Source organism: Dryobates pubescens, chromosome Z (assembly GCF_014839835.1).
Source record: "Dryobates pubescens isolate bDryPub1 chromosome Z, bDryPub1.pri, whole genome shotgun sequence".
Lineage (NCBI taxonomy): Eukaryota > Metazoa > Chordata > Aves > Piciformes > Picidae > Dryobates > Dryobates pubescens.
In genome coordinates, this window is record NC_071657.1 from 85,307,009 (window position 1) to 85,323,612 (window position 16,604).

Consider the following 16,604-nt stretch of genomic DNA (forward strand, 5'->3'; position numbering starts at 1 on the left):
CATTCACCGCTTCCTATTTAAACTTTCCATCACTTTTGCAATCCGTTTGCCTGAGTCGTTATTTCTGCCTGTGGTGGGGAGGGGATCTGCCCCAACCCATTACAGGAGGAATAACATCAGGCACCAGTATGTGTAGGGGTCATCCTTCTGGAAAGCAGCTCCAAGGAGAAAAACCTTGGAAGCATAGTGGACACCAAGTTACCCATGCAAAAGCAAGGTGCCTTTGTGGCTGTGGTGGTTTTAGGCTATGTCTTTAAAATTTAGTTACAGATTTTGAGTAGAAAAATATAAATAAATCACTAAACTAATTCATTGGATAAATATCTACCATAAAATGGGATATACCAAAACAATTCTTTCTCACATGTGACCTCTCTGCTTGCTTCGCTTGGGAGAGATTAACCTGCTTGTCAGCTGACCTTGGCTGCACTGTTTAGTTTAGTCTAACCCACTGCTCTCTCTCTGCTCCTTTCTCTCTTGTGGGACAGGGAGAGGGCAGTGGAATAGCTTCCCTGGTCTCTGACCAGGGGGATTTTTGTGTTGTTTGCTAATAGTAAATAGGTTGGATGTTAGGAAGAAGTTCTATACAGAGAGAGTGATTGCCCATTGGAATGGGCTGCCTGGAGCGGTGGTGGAGTCGCCGTCATTGGAAGTGTTCAGGATGAGACTTGAGGGGCTGCTTGGTGCCATGGGTTAGTTGTTTAGGTGGTGTTGGATTGGTTGATGGGTCGGACGCAATGATCTTGAAGGTCCCTTCCAACCTGGTCTATTCTACGTGTGCTATGTAAATACTGTATGTTTTGTATATATCCATTGCATTCCATTGTAGAGTGTAGGTTTTGTTTGTAAATTCAGCTTCCATTTGCTTCTGAGTTGGTCTGGCAAAGTTAATGCTGGGGGAAAATTTCAACCCACCACAGTGGCCAAGAGGGCCAATGGTAGCCTGGGGTGCATCAAGAAAAGTGTATCCAGCAAGTCTATGAAGGTTCTCCTTCCCCTCTTTTCTGCCCTGGTGACACCACAGCTGGAATACCATGCCCAGTTTTGGACCCCTCAGTTGAAGAGAGAGGGCTCTACCAGAGAAAGTCCAATGGAGAGCTACAAGTGTGATCGCAGGACATGAACATCTCCTGTGAAGAAAGGATGACAGAACTGGGGCTGCTCAGTCTTGAGAAGAGGTCTTATTAATGTTCATAAAAATCTGAGGGATGGATATCAAGATGAAAGTTCCAATCTCTTTTTGGTGGTACCCAGTAATAGGACAAGGACCAATGGGTATAAGATGGAACACAGGAAGTTTCACCTCAGCATGAGGAACGACTTCTTAACTGTGAGGGTGAGAGTACTGGAGCAGGCTACCCAGAAAAGTTGTGGACTCTCCTTCTCTGGAGACTTTCAAAGCCTACCTGGATGTGTTCCTGTGCAGCCTGCCTGAGGTGATCCTGCTCTGGCAAGGGGATGGGGGGAGGGCTGACTAGATGATCTCCAGAGGTACCTTCCAGCTCCTAACATCCTATGATACTATGATCTCCTCCCACTTGCCCCCAAAAGCCTAGCCCCAAAGGGAAAGAAACAAAACACAAATGAAGCATGCATGCAGATTTATTGCCTGAAAGGGTTAATCCCCTTTTGCTCCTGCAAGCTGAAGAGGAAAAGGCCATGAGGAAGATGGTGCTATAGATGATTTCCTTTCCATGGTAAATTTGCTGACAGCTGCTAAAAAATACAACCAGCACCAGCCTTTTACAGTGTGGGTATCAACATTTTATTTTTCAAAAAGGCTAAAACATGAATACATCATTCAGCAACTAGAAATGTGTACAAAGTTACATATTTCAAGGAATTCACACATTAAAGAAACAAGTTTTGAAGGTTTCTGTAATGTATGGGACTTAAAAACCCTTTCACAACCGATACTACACATTTCAAATACTCTGCAATAATATGGTATTGGGAGAGCCAGAAATCCCCTAAGATGCCAGCACTGCTAGTACAAGAGATACCTGATCTCAGTCTCTCAGCCATGAGTACTAAGGATATCCCTCTAGTTCTGAAAAGTACAAAAGGAGCTGCTCCGGCAACAAAATGCCCTAATCCAAGGCCATCCAGGAAAATCCAACAGTATCGCAAGGCTTTAAGAGAATTGGCAGTTCCCCAACATCTTTAAATTAACTCATCCCAACCCTGGTATTCCATAACAGCTTTAAGGAGAATATTAAAAAACAAAAAAAAAAAAAAACCACCACAACACACCACTGTTGTGAAATTTACATGAACGCACACAACTTTAGCAATACCATGTTTCCAGCAAAACTTGGCCACTAACTTCTTGTAGTTTATGCACAAAGCTGATTAATTAGAAGGGATATCACAGGGAGCCAAGCCTTCTTTCCAGTTTAGCCCCTGGCTAGAAGAAGAATTATCTTCTCAGAGCTAGCAATATTAAGAATTACTAGAACACCAGGGAGCAATGGTTCGTAAACACTTTATCCTGCTATTAAATTAGGATGCACTGCATTATCACTCTCTACTCTGACATTGTGAATAAGCTGATTGATACAATGTTCTAGGAATTCATGGGAGATATAGGAAGTTTGGCCAATAAAAAAAATTCATTAAACAAGCACATTCCTGGTGCCAAGTTACTGACATTAGAGAAACGCCAAGTATGCATTTGATTTACAGTAGAATTACAGGCAAGTTTTTTCCCCAGGATGTAGGAGTTTCCATTCCATGCCAGCAAAACAATTCAAATTTTGCAGGTTCTCCAATCTGCAGATGTTTGGAGGGAAGCAGCTGGCCAAATTCACAGGCAAGACCAGAAACAGCCCAAAAAAGCTCTATATTCCTGAAAAATTGTCCTGTGTTGGACAGCAATGCCCACTTCTCTCCTGACTCCTACTGTCCTCGATACCCTTTGACTAGGGAAAGATTACATGATACTGTGTTTGAGGAAAGGGTCACAAGAAAATACCTAAAGCAAATACATCAGGGATATGCACACACACACACACACCAAAAAAAGAGGCTAGAATATATCAAGACAGGAAAAAGAACTTTTCCTGTTGTTCTTGAAGCTCTTCTTAACTCCTTCCTCCTCTTTGCCAGCTGCAGTCCTGAGTAATGAATGTCTGCCAGATCTGTGTGGCAGCTTCCTCAGACTCTTTCCTTATGTTTCACATTAGCCAGCTTGACGGTTTCTTGCTCAGAGGCAGGTGGAGAAGGCTCATCATGACAGCCAATCGTCAGCTGATAGACCACCACTCCGGCAATGGCCCCAAGGAAAGGAGCAACAATTGGAACCCACCACCACTGCTTACCAGTCCTGAAATGAAAAACCCAAAGTGCACAAGGTAAGAACTGCAGCCTAAGCATTAGAATACTCATGTTTTGATCTAGAACCATGCAAGGTCTGACCATCTCCAAATATCACCATTGACTTACAAAAGACAATAGTACCCACACATTCACAGCCATTTCCTAGGCACATATTGCCCTCCACTGCAAGGTGACAAGCAATTCAGAATAGTTACTTTCAGGACTTCCAATATGATCTCTTATCCAAGAAAGGAAAGAAGTTGCAGTGCCTGAACCACTTTCACTTCCCTCTGTTGCTTTCAGGAAAGCACCCTGTGATAACACACAGCCTACATATTGTTTGTGGGTCTCTTTGCTGTCTCCAGCAGCAACAAAATCCAGGTATTGCAAACGCTCCTCATGTCATACCACTAAAATTTTTTAAATGATAGACTCATGTTCTACACACACCCAAATTTCTCATGTTTGCTCCTAAGTTTCCTTTTTGATAGCAGTTTGGTCACTTGCTCTCACCACTGGAAACTTCTCAGCTTCTACACTTTCTTAGAAAGTTGGAGCAGTGCAGTGTCTTTAAAAAACATTATGCAATCCAAAGATACCTCATGCATGCTATGACTCTTCACAGAGACAGAGCTACCATGTATTTGGAGTTGCAATTTTCCCCACCCGGATGTAAAAAGTTTCTATTGACAAGCACTTACCAGAAGACTTCGGTGCCCCAGCCAGCAATGGCTGTGAAGAGACGAGGCCCAAAGTCTCTGGCAGGGTTGACAGCATAGCCAGAGTTGAAGCCCATCGATGTTCCAATAACAAGGACAACAAAGCCAACTGTGAAAGCCTCCAGCCCAGTGGGGACAGGGTTGTTGTAGGGATCAACAATAGCCAAGACACAAACAATCAGGGAGGCAGTGCCAATGAACTGGGGAGAGAGATGGAACTAAAATAAGTAATTAATCCAGGCTAGCCCTTTTAACCCAGTTATTTAACTTCTGTGGAGTCTCATGCATTAAGAGCTTATTCTCTAAACTGGAGGAACTGCATTAAGGCCTCCCATGGCATTATCAGATCACAGTAGACCCAGTACCTATAGGAATGGGAGAGTGGAACATGCTTCCCCTGGCAGTCCACAAGCTTGATGAAGCCCACATGTTTTTTCCTTACCTACAGAAGATCTGTGAATAACTGTGCAGCCAGAAAAGCTGAAGAAATCTTTTGAACTGGCTTCCAACTTGCCACAACTTGCTAGCTGATGGCAGCTTTAAGAAGGAGGTAGTCACCTCCACCACAAACCACCACGTCCAGCTGACCTCTGAGTTGCATAACAGACACTGTAGTACAGTGACAGTGGGGAAGAGCCATACTTCATATTATGTGTATTCAGGGGCTAAGAGCAAGTGGTATTCTTTTCATTCGTGTCCTGGTCAGCATTATACCACTGATTAGTCCCCTTAACACAAGCCTTCTTGCTGTAAGGGTCCTTTTCTGACTGCTCTTCCTACAAGCTGGTGAGCTGTGTCAGCTCCAAAAACCTTTCTAGGTATCTTCTTTTTAAACTGCAATTCAACAGGCTAAGAACCACCCCATCCTCCTTAAATGCACTTCCATCCTTCCAGCACCCTCTTACCTGGTCAAAGAATCCATTCACAATGTTCAGATGCTGAGAAGGGTACGTGGCAAAGATACCAGCAGTGGCATTCTGTCCTGTTACATACAGGTGGTTATTGCCAAAAGCCCAGATGGCATCTAGAGGGGACAGGGTCAGGAAAGAGATAGGTAGAGAGGTTAGTGATTTCTCAACACACAAAGAGAAGACCCTCCTTGAAAGATGACTAAAATGTAGGCTCCCCAGAGCCATGAATATTGAGATAGAATTCCCTGGACACTTTGTTGCTATGTGTTGTACAACCATTTGTGACAGAGCAAACATTCATTTGGAAGACATAAGGCAGGATTCAGAACAGTATTTTACCAGTCAGGCTCGTGCAGATGACCTGTTCCTAATAGTTCTTGCTTACCAGGCTCCATGAAAGAAAGCCACGAAGTAAATACCAAAGTGACTCCAAATCTCCATCAAAGGCACCTAGATGTCCATAGTATCTGGGTTTGGTGTCAAGACATGAAATATTGCCAGAAATCTGATCTGCAGCAAACAGTATTTGGGCTGATCTTGCACTCTAAGACAATATTCAAGTACTTCCAAATCTTGAGGTTGTCTTGAAGGGCAGCCAGTCCCTTGCCTTACCACCATGCAGAAACTGGATCACTAGTTGGGCTGTCTAGATTTCCTCCATGATCAGTGGAGAGAAAAGAAGCACAAGATAGCTAAACTGGGATTAACTCTTTTGAAGAGTTTACTTCAGCCCATTAAGAATAGTAGCTGACATTGAACTAGTTTCCTCATGTCTACAGAGATGAAGATAGGTGTCCCTGCTTCCTTCTAAAGTGAAAAGCAGTTGGTGATAGTGATGAGGTGGCAGTTTCTTCCTTTAAAATTTTCTGCTCAGCTACAGGGAACACTGCTCCTTTTGCAGGAAACAGACATCAGAAAACCAATTCTAAGCTAAAACCTCATTCTTGATATTTGAGGAAGAGTAATTTCCAGCACAAAAAGTCAATTCTTGCCCACTGAGTATTGTCTATAATGAGGAACACCACTCAGGAGGAATAGATGCATGAGAAACTGTATTTCTAGAATGTCCTCCAAGATACAGAGTCACTCTAAGAGCAGCAAAAATTGCTAGGAGACAAAATGTCTGGAAGATATCACAAAACAATTCAGAAGCATATATGAAGTTTTTTGGTGTTTGTTTTTTTTATTTTAACCAATAAGGTTGAAGTGGCTCTGAACAATACACAGATAAAATCTCCATCAATACTAGTGTTTCGTAGGCTTTTCTGGAAGATGTATTTCAGTCTGGACAAATAGATATAAGAGGGGATATCCAGTGGTCCAGAGACCATTATTCAAGGACCAATGCTGGTTGGCCTTCAGATTGATTTGATGAAGCTTGAACCCATCATCATGAGAGAAGAAAAGCCCTTCCAGAAAGGCAATGAGGAGGTTTCTCAGATCTGTGATCTGCAAGGAAACTATTCTCTCTGATCTGGAAACAAGCCTTCCTGCAATGAGTCAGAAAGAGCAGTAATCTTACCCCAAATGACATACAGTTTCTTCACTTACCATAGTACAGCCCAAAGACTATGCCAGCTCCAAGGAAAGCCCCCAGGGTTTGTGCTAGAGCATAAATTGGTAGCTTGATCCAGGGCTCCCGGGCCAAGAAGCACATGGCAAAAGTGACAGCTGGGTTCAGGTGTCCACCTGCAGAGAGGATGGTATTTAGTGTAGCTTTACAGGCAGAATTTGGATCATGGAGATGAACCAAGGGACACTGGCTTCCATTACAGTGCCACAGCTATCTAGGCCTACACAACAATTGTCACAAGTGAAATCCAGCCCATGCAGAGCCCATCTTACCTGATACCTGTCCCGCGATCAAAATGCCAAGTGTCACAGCAAAGCCAAAGGCCAGGTTGACAGTCAGGAAACCTCCATGAGTCCCTTTGCTGAGCACAATCTGAGCAACAGAGCCACAGCCAAACAGCTAAGAAGAGAAGAAGGGATTGAAATTACCCTCTCTGTTTCACATCAGAGCCAGTTGTTCACCAATGCCTGTGATTGCTCCAATCACACCTGCATACACCATCACAGCCTAGCTGTGACTCTAAACCTTGAAAAGATTAATCTTTGGTTAAAGTATCTGGGCAACCTGGCTCACTGCAGGGCAGGTTAGACTAGATTACCTGTGGTCATCCCTTTCAACCTAAACCATTCTATGACTCTGTGTTATCTCTAGGGACAACAGGGAAGGCAAAAGGATACAGGACATGCCTATCCCCTGGCAGGGGGAACCAGAGTCAGGGTCTAAACCAAAAGCAAGACTGTATGACTAGTGGCTGGAAGGATTTGCTAAACCATCTAATTTTAAGGTGGTAGGTGAAAAGAATCACCAGATAGCATCCTGGATCAAGGTATTTACAGTGTTCCTGTTCCCACTATGTAATGTAGGGGCCCTGCTCCTGATCATCTCTGTCCTTGTACCTTCCACTGGCTTCACCTGAGTTGATTCTTGCCATATAGCAGGGATTATCATATCAGCAGGTACTGAGAGCATCCTTAAATTAGGTCATAGATTATAGCCATCTTCACCTCTGCTGCCAAAATGGTATATGCCCATTGAGCAACACACAATCCAGATCAGGACCAAAGCCAAAACACACCAAACTTTTATTCCCTTCCATCCTCTTTACTGCTGGTGAATTACTAACAAAGCAAACACTTTGCTCAGCCTACTGGGAAAGGACCAGGCAGGTAGGTTACTGGCTGGCTTATTAGGTGGACACTTTGTATGGAGGAGTCTTTCGTCAAGAAGCCAGGTCCACAACACAGGACTCTGTAGAAACAACAAAGGAACCATGCAGCACTGCTCTCTGCTGGGTGCAGTCAGAACAGCCTCTTCGATGTCTTAATGCTAAACTGCTCAGCCAGGAAACCATGGCAGAGAGGACAACCAGGCAAAGGCAGAAAAGATGAGTTTTGTTTATTGTGCAGCAAATAGAGACATCATTCCCAGATATGTCCAAACCATTGAGGGAAGTCTAGCTCCACCTGAGGAAATAAATACTGGCTAATGACCAGGGTGACATCTGTTCCTGCTCTTACTCCCAGATGAGCACCAGCATGCTTTAGACAGCTTTGAAGAGAGTACTTGTCCATGGTGTTTGCCTCTCTAAAGCCACTCAGTACATCAGCCTGACAAGGGAGGGGCAAGGACCACAAAATTCTGCAGTGGGCACCTGAACTTGGTAAAGTTGGCCCCAGGTTTTTGCTAGTGATTAAGGTATTTATGCTATTCACTCTGAAAGAACTGGCAGTCCTGCAAGTGCATGGTGGTTGGCTTGTTAGCTACATACCTTTTAGGTGCAGAAACCACAGAGTAAAGTTTTTTCACCTTTCACTTCCCTGTTCAATCTCAAAGGCCTTCCTTTAACCTGGAGGAAGGCCAGCTCTAACATTTCACAAGAGGTTATTCCCCATCCTCCTCCCCAACTTCCTACACCTGGTGATAGCTTTCCAGCTTTTCCTCAGAAAAGAGTCTATGGGCCATGCAAAAACACCCTGAAGCCACTTCATGGGAGCATTGCAACCATTTATCAGATGATCCCTGAGCACTATTTGGCTTAATTCAGCATAACAGTGGAAAATGTCCCTCAGCAGATAAAGAGTAAGGTGATATTAAGGGACAAGTTCGGATTTTAGTATGCTTGTGTACACTTCTATGCTGCACCAACATAGTCCACTAAGCATGAAAACTTTCTTATTCATTACATCTGTCCATGGCCTTTGTCATAGTTTTGCTGTGGTAGTGGTTATTACTGTTTTTACTCACACCATTTCTACTTCTGCTATCTGCTAGTTTTCCCTCCAGTTCTTTTTCCCAGGCCATGTGAGACAGTAGATCCTCAGCATCTACTTTTTAAATCTTCCTTTTCCAGTGCTCACAAAGAAGCACTTAGGAGTGGCTAGGTTGAGTTGGAAGGCAAGTAAAGGGCAAAGAAATTCCAGTAAAAATAATTCAGCATTTATCCCTGTGGCTTTTAAGTCTGTGCAAAGGCTGTAAAAGTCCTTAGGCACTATTAGACTACTATGTTCAGAAAACTGCTGCACACCCATGGGTGAAGCCACCTCTCATTCTCTTATTTTAATAGTCTGCCTGCAAAACACTTTGTTTGAGAACATATTTTGGGGGCGTTGGGGTTTTTTTTGTTTGTTTGTTGTTTTTTTTTTTCTTCTTTTAGTTACTGGAGGAACATCCCAGGCAACTGAAACCCAGATTAGCAGCTCATACAGCAGTGGGCACAGCAGTAACCTGTTACACCCCCCCATCATACACTCACCAAGTTCAAACTCCTCTTTAAGGTGCTAATGAAATTATTTCAACTAAGCATTACTCCGATGTATTAAATCTACTCTCCTAGGAATACAGGCCAATGCACTCATTAACTGAATTAATGGAAGCCTGCTCACTAATTTCAGCTTGCTGGCTGTAGCAAATCTAATGGGTTTCCCTGCCTACAGTGAGACTTCTCACTCCTTATGAGCTGATCCAACTCCTTACACCGGGGTGGGGGGGTGGGGCGGGAAATCTATGTTCTTCAGGATTTGTGAGTTGAACCGGTTCAAGGGTGGGAGGACTGACAAACTCCAAAGCCTGTACAAGGGAGAAGACAGCCAGAAGCAACAGCAGCAAAAGCAGGAAAAGGTAGTAAGTTGCTGGGTGAGACTTCACACTCCAGAATTTTTAAACTCTCTGGTGTCCAGGTCATGTTTGTAGAATGACCATTTGGCTTGGTCACCCCAGGTAAAAATCAGTATCAACGGGAAGACACAAGAAAGCCCTGGAGATAAATCATAGACGGTAGGAAAGGAATAAAGAAGAAAACCACCACACCAAACAACACCACAAACCACAAAATAAACACTGGAAAAGCTTGAGAACAAAGAATTGAGGCCACCTAAGTGTATAGGCAGATCTTACCAAAAGCATTTACATACATGAGCTCAGGAGGAAGGTAGTGCTCAGCATTCCCTGGCACAATAGCCAGATTGCTTTGCTTTCTTGCCTCCTCTCTTTTTGCTGGTGCTTTTTCACACTTTTAAGTACAGCACAAGAGGCCTGAATGCATTTGTTCTTGGGCTTCAAATAAACTGATCTCTAAATCAACATGGGAAAGTTTTGCTAGCATAGACTAACAGAAGGGTTATTACCTGAACTTGTGAGTTTCCTCCTTAGCCAGAAAGTACCTCAGGGGTTAGGCAAGGAGCCTACTGTAAAACTACCCTAATCAACACGGTGGACAGGAAAAGCTGCTCTGCCCTTGCTGCCCTCTGGCTAGTGGGGAAGAAGCCAAAAGGGCACTCAAACATGAATCCGCTCTGAAGGAAGAGACCCCAAGATACTGATGGAAGGTTAAAAGCATTAAACACACGAAGGGACACCTCAGTTCATTGAGGAATGAAACTTAGGACTATCCTACAGCCCCTCCAAGGTGGCAGGCTTGGAGGGAGGGGAGAGAGGACTATCAGTTTACAGTCAGTTTAAAACAACTTCCCGACTCTTCTGCAACAAGGAGTTAAAGCAAGGAGTTAAAGGCACTTATGAACAAATGCCATGGGCTCTTGCTGCCTTCCCTAGGGAATAGGGCCCAACCAGGTAGATATGAAGACAGGTCCAACTCCTTTGCCTTTTCTGCTCAAGCAGCATGCAGAGATCCTTCTCTGTGGTCTTGTGGATGACCTCCATCTGCCACAAAAACAGTGCAAGGAGCACCACCATTTTTGCTTTTCCTCAAAGCATCTCTCCAACAGCCAGACTGATCATTGTTTACAATTTGTAAAGCAAGGAGAAACATTAAACTCCAGAGTCTGGGTTTTTATCCAGCACAGCTGGAGACAGCCTTAACAGAAGCAGTCTTACAGGGAAGGGCAGCAGGAGATTGTCTGTTACCGCTCTTTCTGCACCACACACTGTCCCTGAGCCAGACAGGACTGCAGGTCTCAAGTGATAAGAAAGCTGTGCCACACATACCTTACATGCTACAGCGCACAAAGCTGGAGAGAGAAGTGGCACTCAGCACAAGAAACCTGAGCAATGGTCAGCAGAAGAGTTAGGCATTAGAGAGGAAATTCACCATTTCGTCTTTCTTTCACACATGCAAAAGCAGTAAACACTCATTCTGACACCCCTGGTAATCCTCTGAAGAGGAGGCTACATTTCCTAGACCCACAGGTCTGGTGAGGTTTTGGTCACAGAACTGGGAACTCCAGGGGGAAAGCTGCCTGTCTGCTGAGGACAGACCATGGTGGTTGCACTGTCCTGTCCACAGGAAGAAGAAACCTCCCTGCTTCTGCACCTGGACAGGAAGAAGGAGCCATTCTGAACAGTTAATGAAGAACTCCGAGCTCTTCTGGTGGCAGGAGTGAGGCAAATGGAGCAGCACTGGCATTTCCCCACATTGCCATGCCCAGAGGCACAGACTCTTTGCCGGGCAAAATCAACCTGCGTGCTTACACCAAAGCTTTCTAACCTCTTTTAAAGCCTAACAAAACATTTATAATTCAAATAATTTTTAAAAATTTTTTCTTTAGATAAAATTCGGTTAAAAAAAATACTTTCTCCAAATGCAGCAAGTTCAGTTCAAGAAAAACAGCACAAATCAAATAGCAACTTTGGGAACTGTTGTTCACTCTGGATGACAGTGGAACAAGAAGCAGCTTCAGGCTCTGCAATGCCAACAGTTAAATGAGGCTCCCTTTTCCTTAATCATCTCAATCAATTTGCTATTCCAGTTTCTGTGGTCTTCAGCACACTTACACCCCAAAAAGCTCCCACTTGCTCACAAAGTCAAGACAGCCTTGACTGAAAAGCAACTAGGACTGTTCTGGTTTCTTTTTGTGCCTCAATAGCAGTGAATCACAGTTAGTCTGGCTTTGAAATCAATTATAAACAGCAATTTACTTCTCCTGCAAATGTAAAAAACAAACAGAGCCCAGGCATGGTATTTAGAGCCAGCAGAGCAAGGCAAACAGAACAACCCTTCAAGGGAGGCATGGAGGCCTGCCACTGGAAATCTGGCTTTAGTAAGTTGATACAGTACAGTACAAACAGCAAGTGACTTGGAAAATGCCTTCAGCATTGGCATTGCTTAACTACTGCCAGCAAGTGGTGCTTCCAGCGTAGGTATAAAGTGCAAACAAGTGCCACTTGTAAAGTGCATTTTGAAGGTGGAAAAAAGTCATTTTAATTATCAAAAGAAAGGTAGAATCAGCATTACTCTTCTTGTACCAATAAGGACACTAGCCACAGACTAAGATCACATTGTGCAAGATGCTGTACGCAGCAAAAGTGGCTTGCCAGTAGAGAGCACCTCACCTTTGTGCCATTTAGGGCTTGTCTGCTTTACTTGGATTTGTTTTCTTTTAAAAAGAGGCACTATTTTCTTTTAACATTTGCTACCTTTGCAACTAACTTTAGAAATAAGAAAAAGAAAAAACATACACTGGGTTAACTCTTACAAAGATATCAAAGATACTTCAAAGGGGTCTGAAATAGCTTTGCTCCAGAAGAGTTTAAGAGCACTTCAGTCATTAGTGAAGTAAAAAAAAAGAGGAGGGAAGAAGCTGAAACCATGCTAATATCCATAGTGGGACAAGTTTTACATTACACAGTGAAATTTAAAGTAAGATGCAAACTTTAAACAGGCTCCCTCCCTCGGGGCTCAGGAAGTTGATTTCAGTTTTAATGATATCAAACCCTAAATCTATCCTTACTTCTGTTCTAGACATATTTGTGCTGAGTGAACTTCATCACTTGTGAAGACAACTTCATAGATCCCAGGTATTTTCCTAGATATTTTATTGTCTGAAACCTGTAACAGATATTTATTGAGCTGAAAAGCAGCTACATGCCTAGACACCCAGCTCAGCCTGATGACAAGGTATACAGCAGGGTAGAGAATGAATTAGATAGTCCCAAGAGATATTGTCAAACTACCACCAGACAATGTAAAAGGAGAAGTCACTCACCTGCAAAGTCATTTCAGGCAGGTGATATAATAAAAAGATGCAAAAGAACGCAGAGAGGGGGAAAAAATAGGTCTCTTTAGTAAGATAAATTAGAATTGTATTATTTAAGTAAAAACAGACTGGAACAGCTCCAAGATAGAAAGGGTCTGATTTTCAGCAGACCAGTATTGTAAGCTTGCAGCCCTAGAAACCATTCCCTTCCCAGTATACCCTGTTTTTGACTGCTGACAACTCAGGAGCATTTACTGTGTTTGGGACTTTCCCATTTCTCCCACCAGCCCACATCATCATCTTACACATGGACACCCACTACAGAGTTGATGCAAGAGATCCTAGATGACTTTTACAAGGCCTACAAGATGAAGTTGAGCATGTCGCTAAAACCAGCATGTTCTTTGCCCCCAGACACTAGCTCAGGAATTCCTGGAAAAGGCAAGGGATTTGCTTGTACACACATTTTAAAGTACAGCAGGTGTGGTGCTCCCAAGGGCAAGGCACATGTTAGCCACTTTTGCCAATGCAGCACCTAGCCTGGCTGATGGGTGCCCATTATCACCCTCATTTGGAAGGCTGGTTATGATTTTGAACCAAACCCAGGCTCTGGGCACATCCCAACTCCTCTCTGCTCCAAAGAGATAAGGCTGTAGGGGAAAGTAGACTCTGTTGTGCTGACCAGCACAGTCAGAAGTAAAAACATTTTTGTAATCCTGAGTACTCCTGAGAGATCCACATGGCTAAATACTTGCTTTATTTCCCAGGAATATTAGCTTGACTAGCAGGAGACATTATTTCACCTTACAAGTCTTACCCTTGCTTCAGTCCCAAGACTAGCTGCACCAATGTCAGTATTCATAGACAGAACCTTTCTACCTGTTAATCACTTTCCTATCTGCTTCTACCCAACTTAATTCCAAATAAGCCTTCCCTGAAAAATCAACAGGTCTCATTTGCAATTCACTAAAGCCAGGTACTCTGATAAAACCACTGAATTGTGCAAAGCTGCTTTCCTTTAAAACTTTACTACCTTTAAAGCTGATATCCTTTTACTACTTTTAAAAGTGGTACTATTTTACAGGGTCTTCACAGTTTGCCATCCTCCCACACAAGCATCAGTATCCCTTTCTTCCTCATCAGAAAATAAACTTACTTATGAAAGCAGTACATTTTGTGTTGTTCCCCAGGTGCCCATGTAGCCTTATCAAGCTTTCCCTCACCTTCATCTCCATTATCCACTAGGTTTCTCCTTAAAAAGTTCTGCCATTAGTTAGAGGTGCAAACCCACAGCTGTTCTGCTGATACTTATAGGACTGATCTAGTTTTACAACATTTCAGAGGAGCTTTCTCCCCCAGATATTTGTTGTGCAAACAACAACTCATTTCTGCTGCAGTATTGACACACCAAACCTGTGTCCTACCAGGTACTCCTGCATTTTCAGACACAGATGCCCGAAGACAGATATCCCGGTCCCAGTTTTGCCATACTAGTATTTGGTCCCCACTCCTCACAACTGTTCTAGCTGTTCATATCTGCTTTTGACTTCAAAGTTCTGCAAACTAAGTCATTTACACAGATATCTAACCCACCTTATCCCTTATATCCCATCCAGCTAGAAAAGTTCTGTTGCTATTCACCACTTAAACACATTGATAGCACAGCATTGTCCCATACATGGCAAGCCCAAGCTCCCAATCAGCTGCTGACACAGGCTGACATGGAGTCATGCAGCCCCTCTGATAAGACACTGGGGAACCTCCCACCAACAGCAAAAACACACTGCAACAGTTTAAACTCTGGCTGTTTCTGCTCCAAAGGATGCACAAGGGAAACAAAGCAAGATGGGGGAAAAACTATCACTTCCCTGGGCAATAACACTTGAAGTATTTCAGTGCCAAGAAAGCACTCCAGGGCAGACAGAAAGGAAGTTTTCCATGATGTGTAGCATAACACTTGCTGCTGCTTACACAGAGACATTTTACTCTCTGTGTTTCACAGGTACACAAAAGCCCCTCATACTCTCCACAAACTCCACAAACCCCACTATCCACCAGAAACCCCAAAGATCACTCCTCCGTGAAAAGCAACTTTCATTAATCTATTCCCTGTAGGTAGGGCCTTGTCCTCCAGTGCCCATGCAGCAGGTTGCCCCCTAGCATGGCTCATCCCCAGTACAAACTCTAGCAGAAGCACAGACTCTTCACAAGGATAATTTCCACCCCCCATCCAGGGGTTGCAGAGCATCCCTGCACCATGAACTCACCACCAGGATCAGAGTCCCCAGGCATTCAGCCAGTGCTTGCCGCACTAATTTGTTTCTGATCCTCAGATGCTCCTCAATAGTAGCAAGAACGTCCTTTTGCCTTCCCATCACAGCAGAGGTACCCTTCAAGTGGTGGCAAGGGAAAAAAGCAGAAGCTAGTAAAGCCTCAGCAAGGTCTCTCCCCTAGCAGAGCTGCCTTTGCTTTTAAGTTCTGTGATGCCTGACACACCCCCTGGGTAACCACACCCCTTCCACCCGCTCCTCAAACCCAACTTAATTTTTTCCTCCTTTTCTGTGTGAGACAGAATGGGTAGCTTTCTTCATTTCCTTTATTGCTTGCACAGGTGAGTAAAAGAGTCAGAAGTTTCAGAAGAAGGAGGAATTAAACATGGCAGAGGTGTCCTACTCAAACCCTTGCTGTTTTCATAACTTACCACCTAAATCATAGGGCTATATCTGCTTCAGCTAGAGAGCTAAAAGCTAAATTAATGGGCTAAGCAGTGTTTTAACTCATCTGAGTGAATGTGCTACCCTGTGATGAGTGCTCTTACATTGATTCAAAGGCTACAAGTGCTTTTGCAGCAAAATTATGGGGCAGGAGGGTTTGATCCTGAACACTTCTGAGCTGAAGCTGAGACACCTCCTCACTGGTATTGTGAAGCAAGATAAGATGTCTCTTCGTGAAAATTTGCATCTGGATCCAGACTCTTACATATCATTAAAGCTTGTGTCCCCCTCCTAGGGCTTTGGAACAGTAGTCCAGGCTCCATGGAAGCTTTGAAGAAAAGCCATGAGAGATCTGCAGCACAGAGCCAATCCCCATCACAGGACTTTCATGAGGAGACCACAGACTCCTTGTGCCTCACAGAAAGCAACTCTTGCTGCCTTTTTATCCTCAGCAGCATTCTGTATCAACCTCTACCAATTCTATAGGATGGCCTGAATGAAAGTTGTCCCAGTCTGTACCATCTGGGGTGAGGGATGCTTACAGAACACATGCTGCTTGTGGCATCTGGTTTGTGTTACGTGAGTAGTAAAAGTTCCCTGTGCTCCTTGACTCACCAGGGCTTGACATGGAGCAGCAGGGCTGAACTTGCAGGACTGAAGGGGACCATTTTCCTGGATTTATTCCCCCACCTCCTCTCTGCAAAGCCACAGATGCCCAGCTTTTCCTCCTCCCCTTACTCCAACCATCAACTTTCCTGCTGAAAAAGCAGAGCTTTTGAGTGCAGTGGTGAATAGACCTTTATTTCATACAGAAATGGCAGCCAGCCCAAGGAGCAGTGTCAGGAATGTGGTTAAGAAAGCAATAAAGTGTGAAGAATCAAATGCAGGGAAACACTGACTCCAAACATAATTACAGGGACAAGAAACCTTCCTCATTA

At 43.8% G+C, this 16,604-nt stretch overlaps 1 protein-coding gene across 1 annotated transcript; it reads right to left on the minus strand.

Annotated features, from left to right (window-relative positions):
* Positions 1-2,953: 2,953 nt before the first annotated feature.
* LOC104306797 (aquaporin-3) lies at positions 2,954-15,422 on the minus strand. Its single transcript, XM_009907800.2, has 6 exons — positions 15,220-15,422; positions 6,794-6,920; positions 6,500-6,637; positions 4,943-5,061; positions 4,020-4,237; positions 2,954-3,325 (listed from the first exon to the last, which is right to left on the minus strand). Exons 1-6 carry the CDS (start codon positions 15,325-15,327, stop codon positions 3,157-3,159), a joined length of 879 nt encoding a protein of 292 aa, XP_009906102.1. The 5' UTR covers positions 15,328-15,422; the 3' UTR covers positions 2,954-3,156.
* Positions 15,423-16,604: the final 1,182 nt, after the last annotated feature.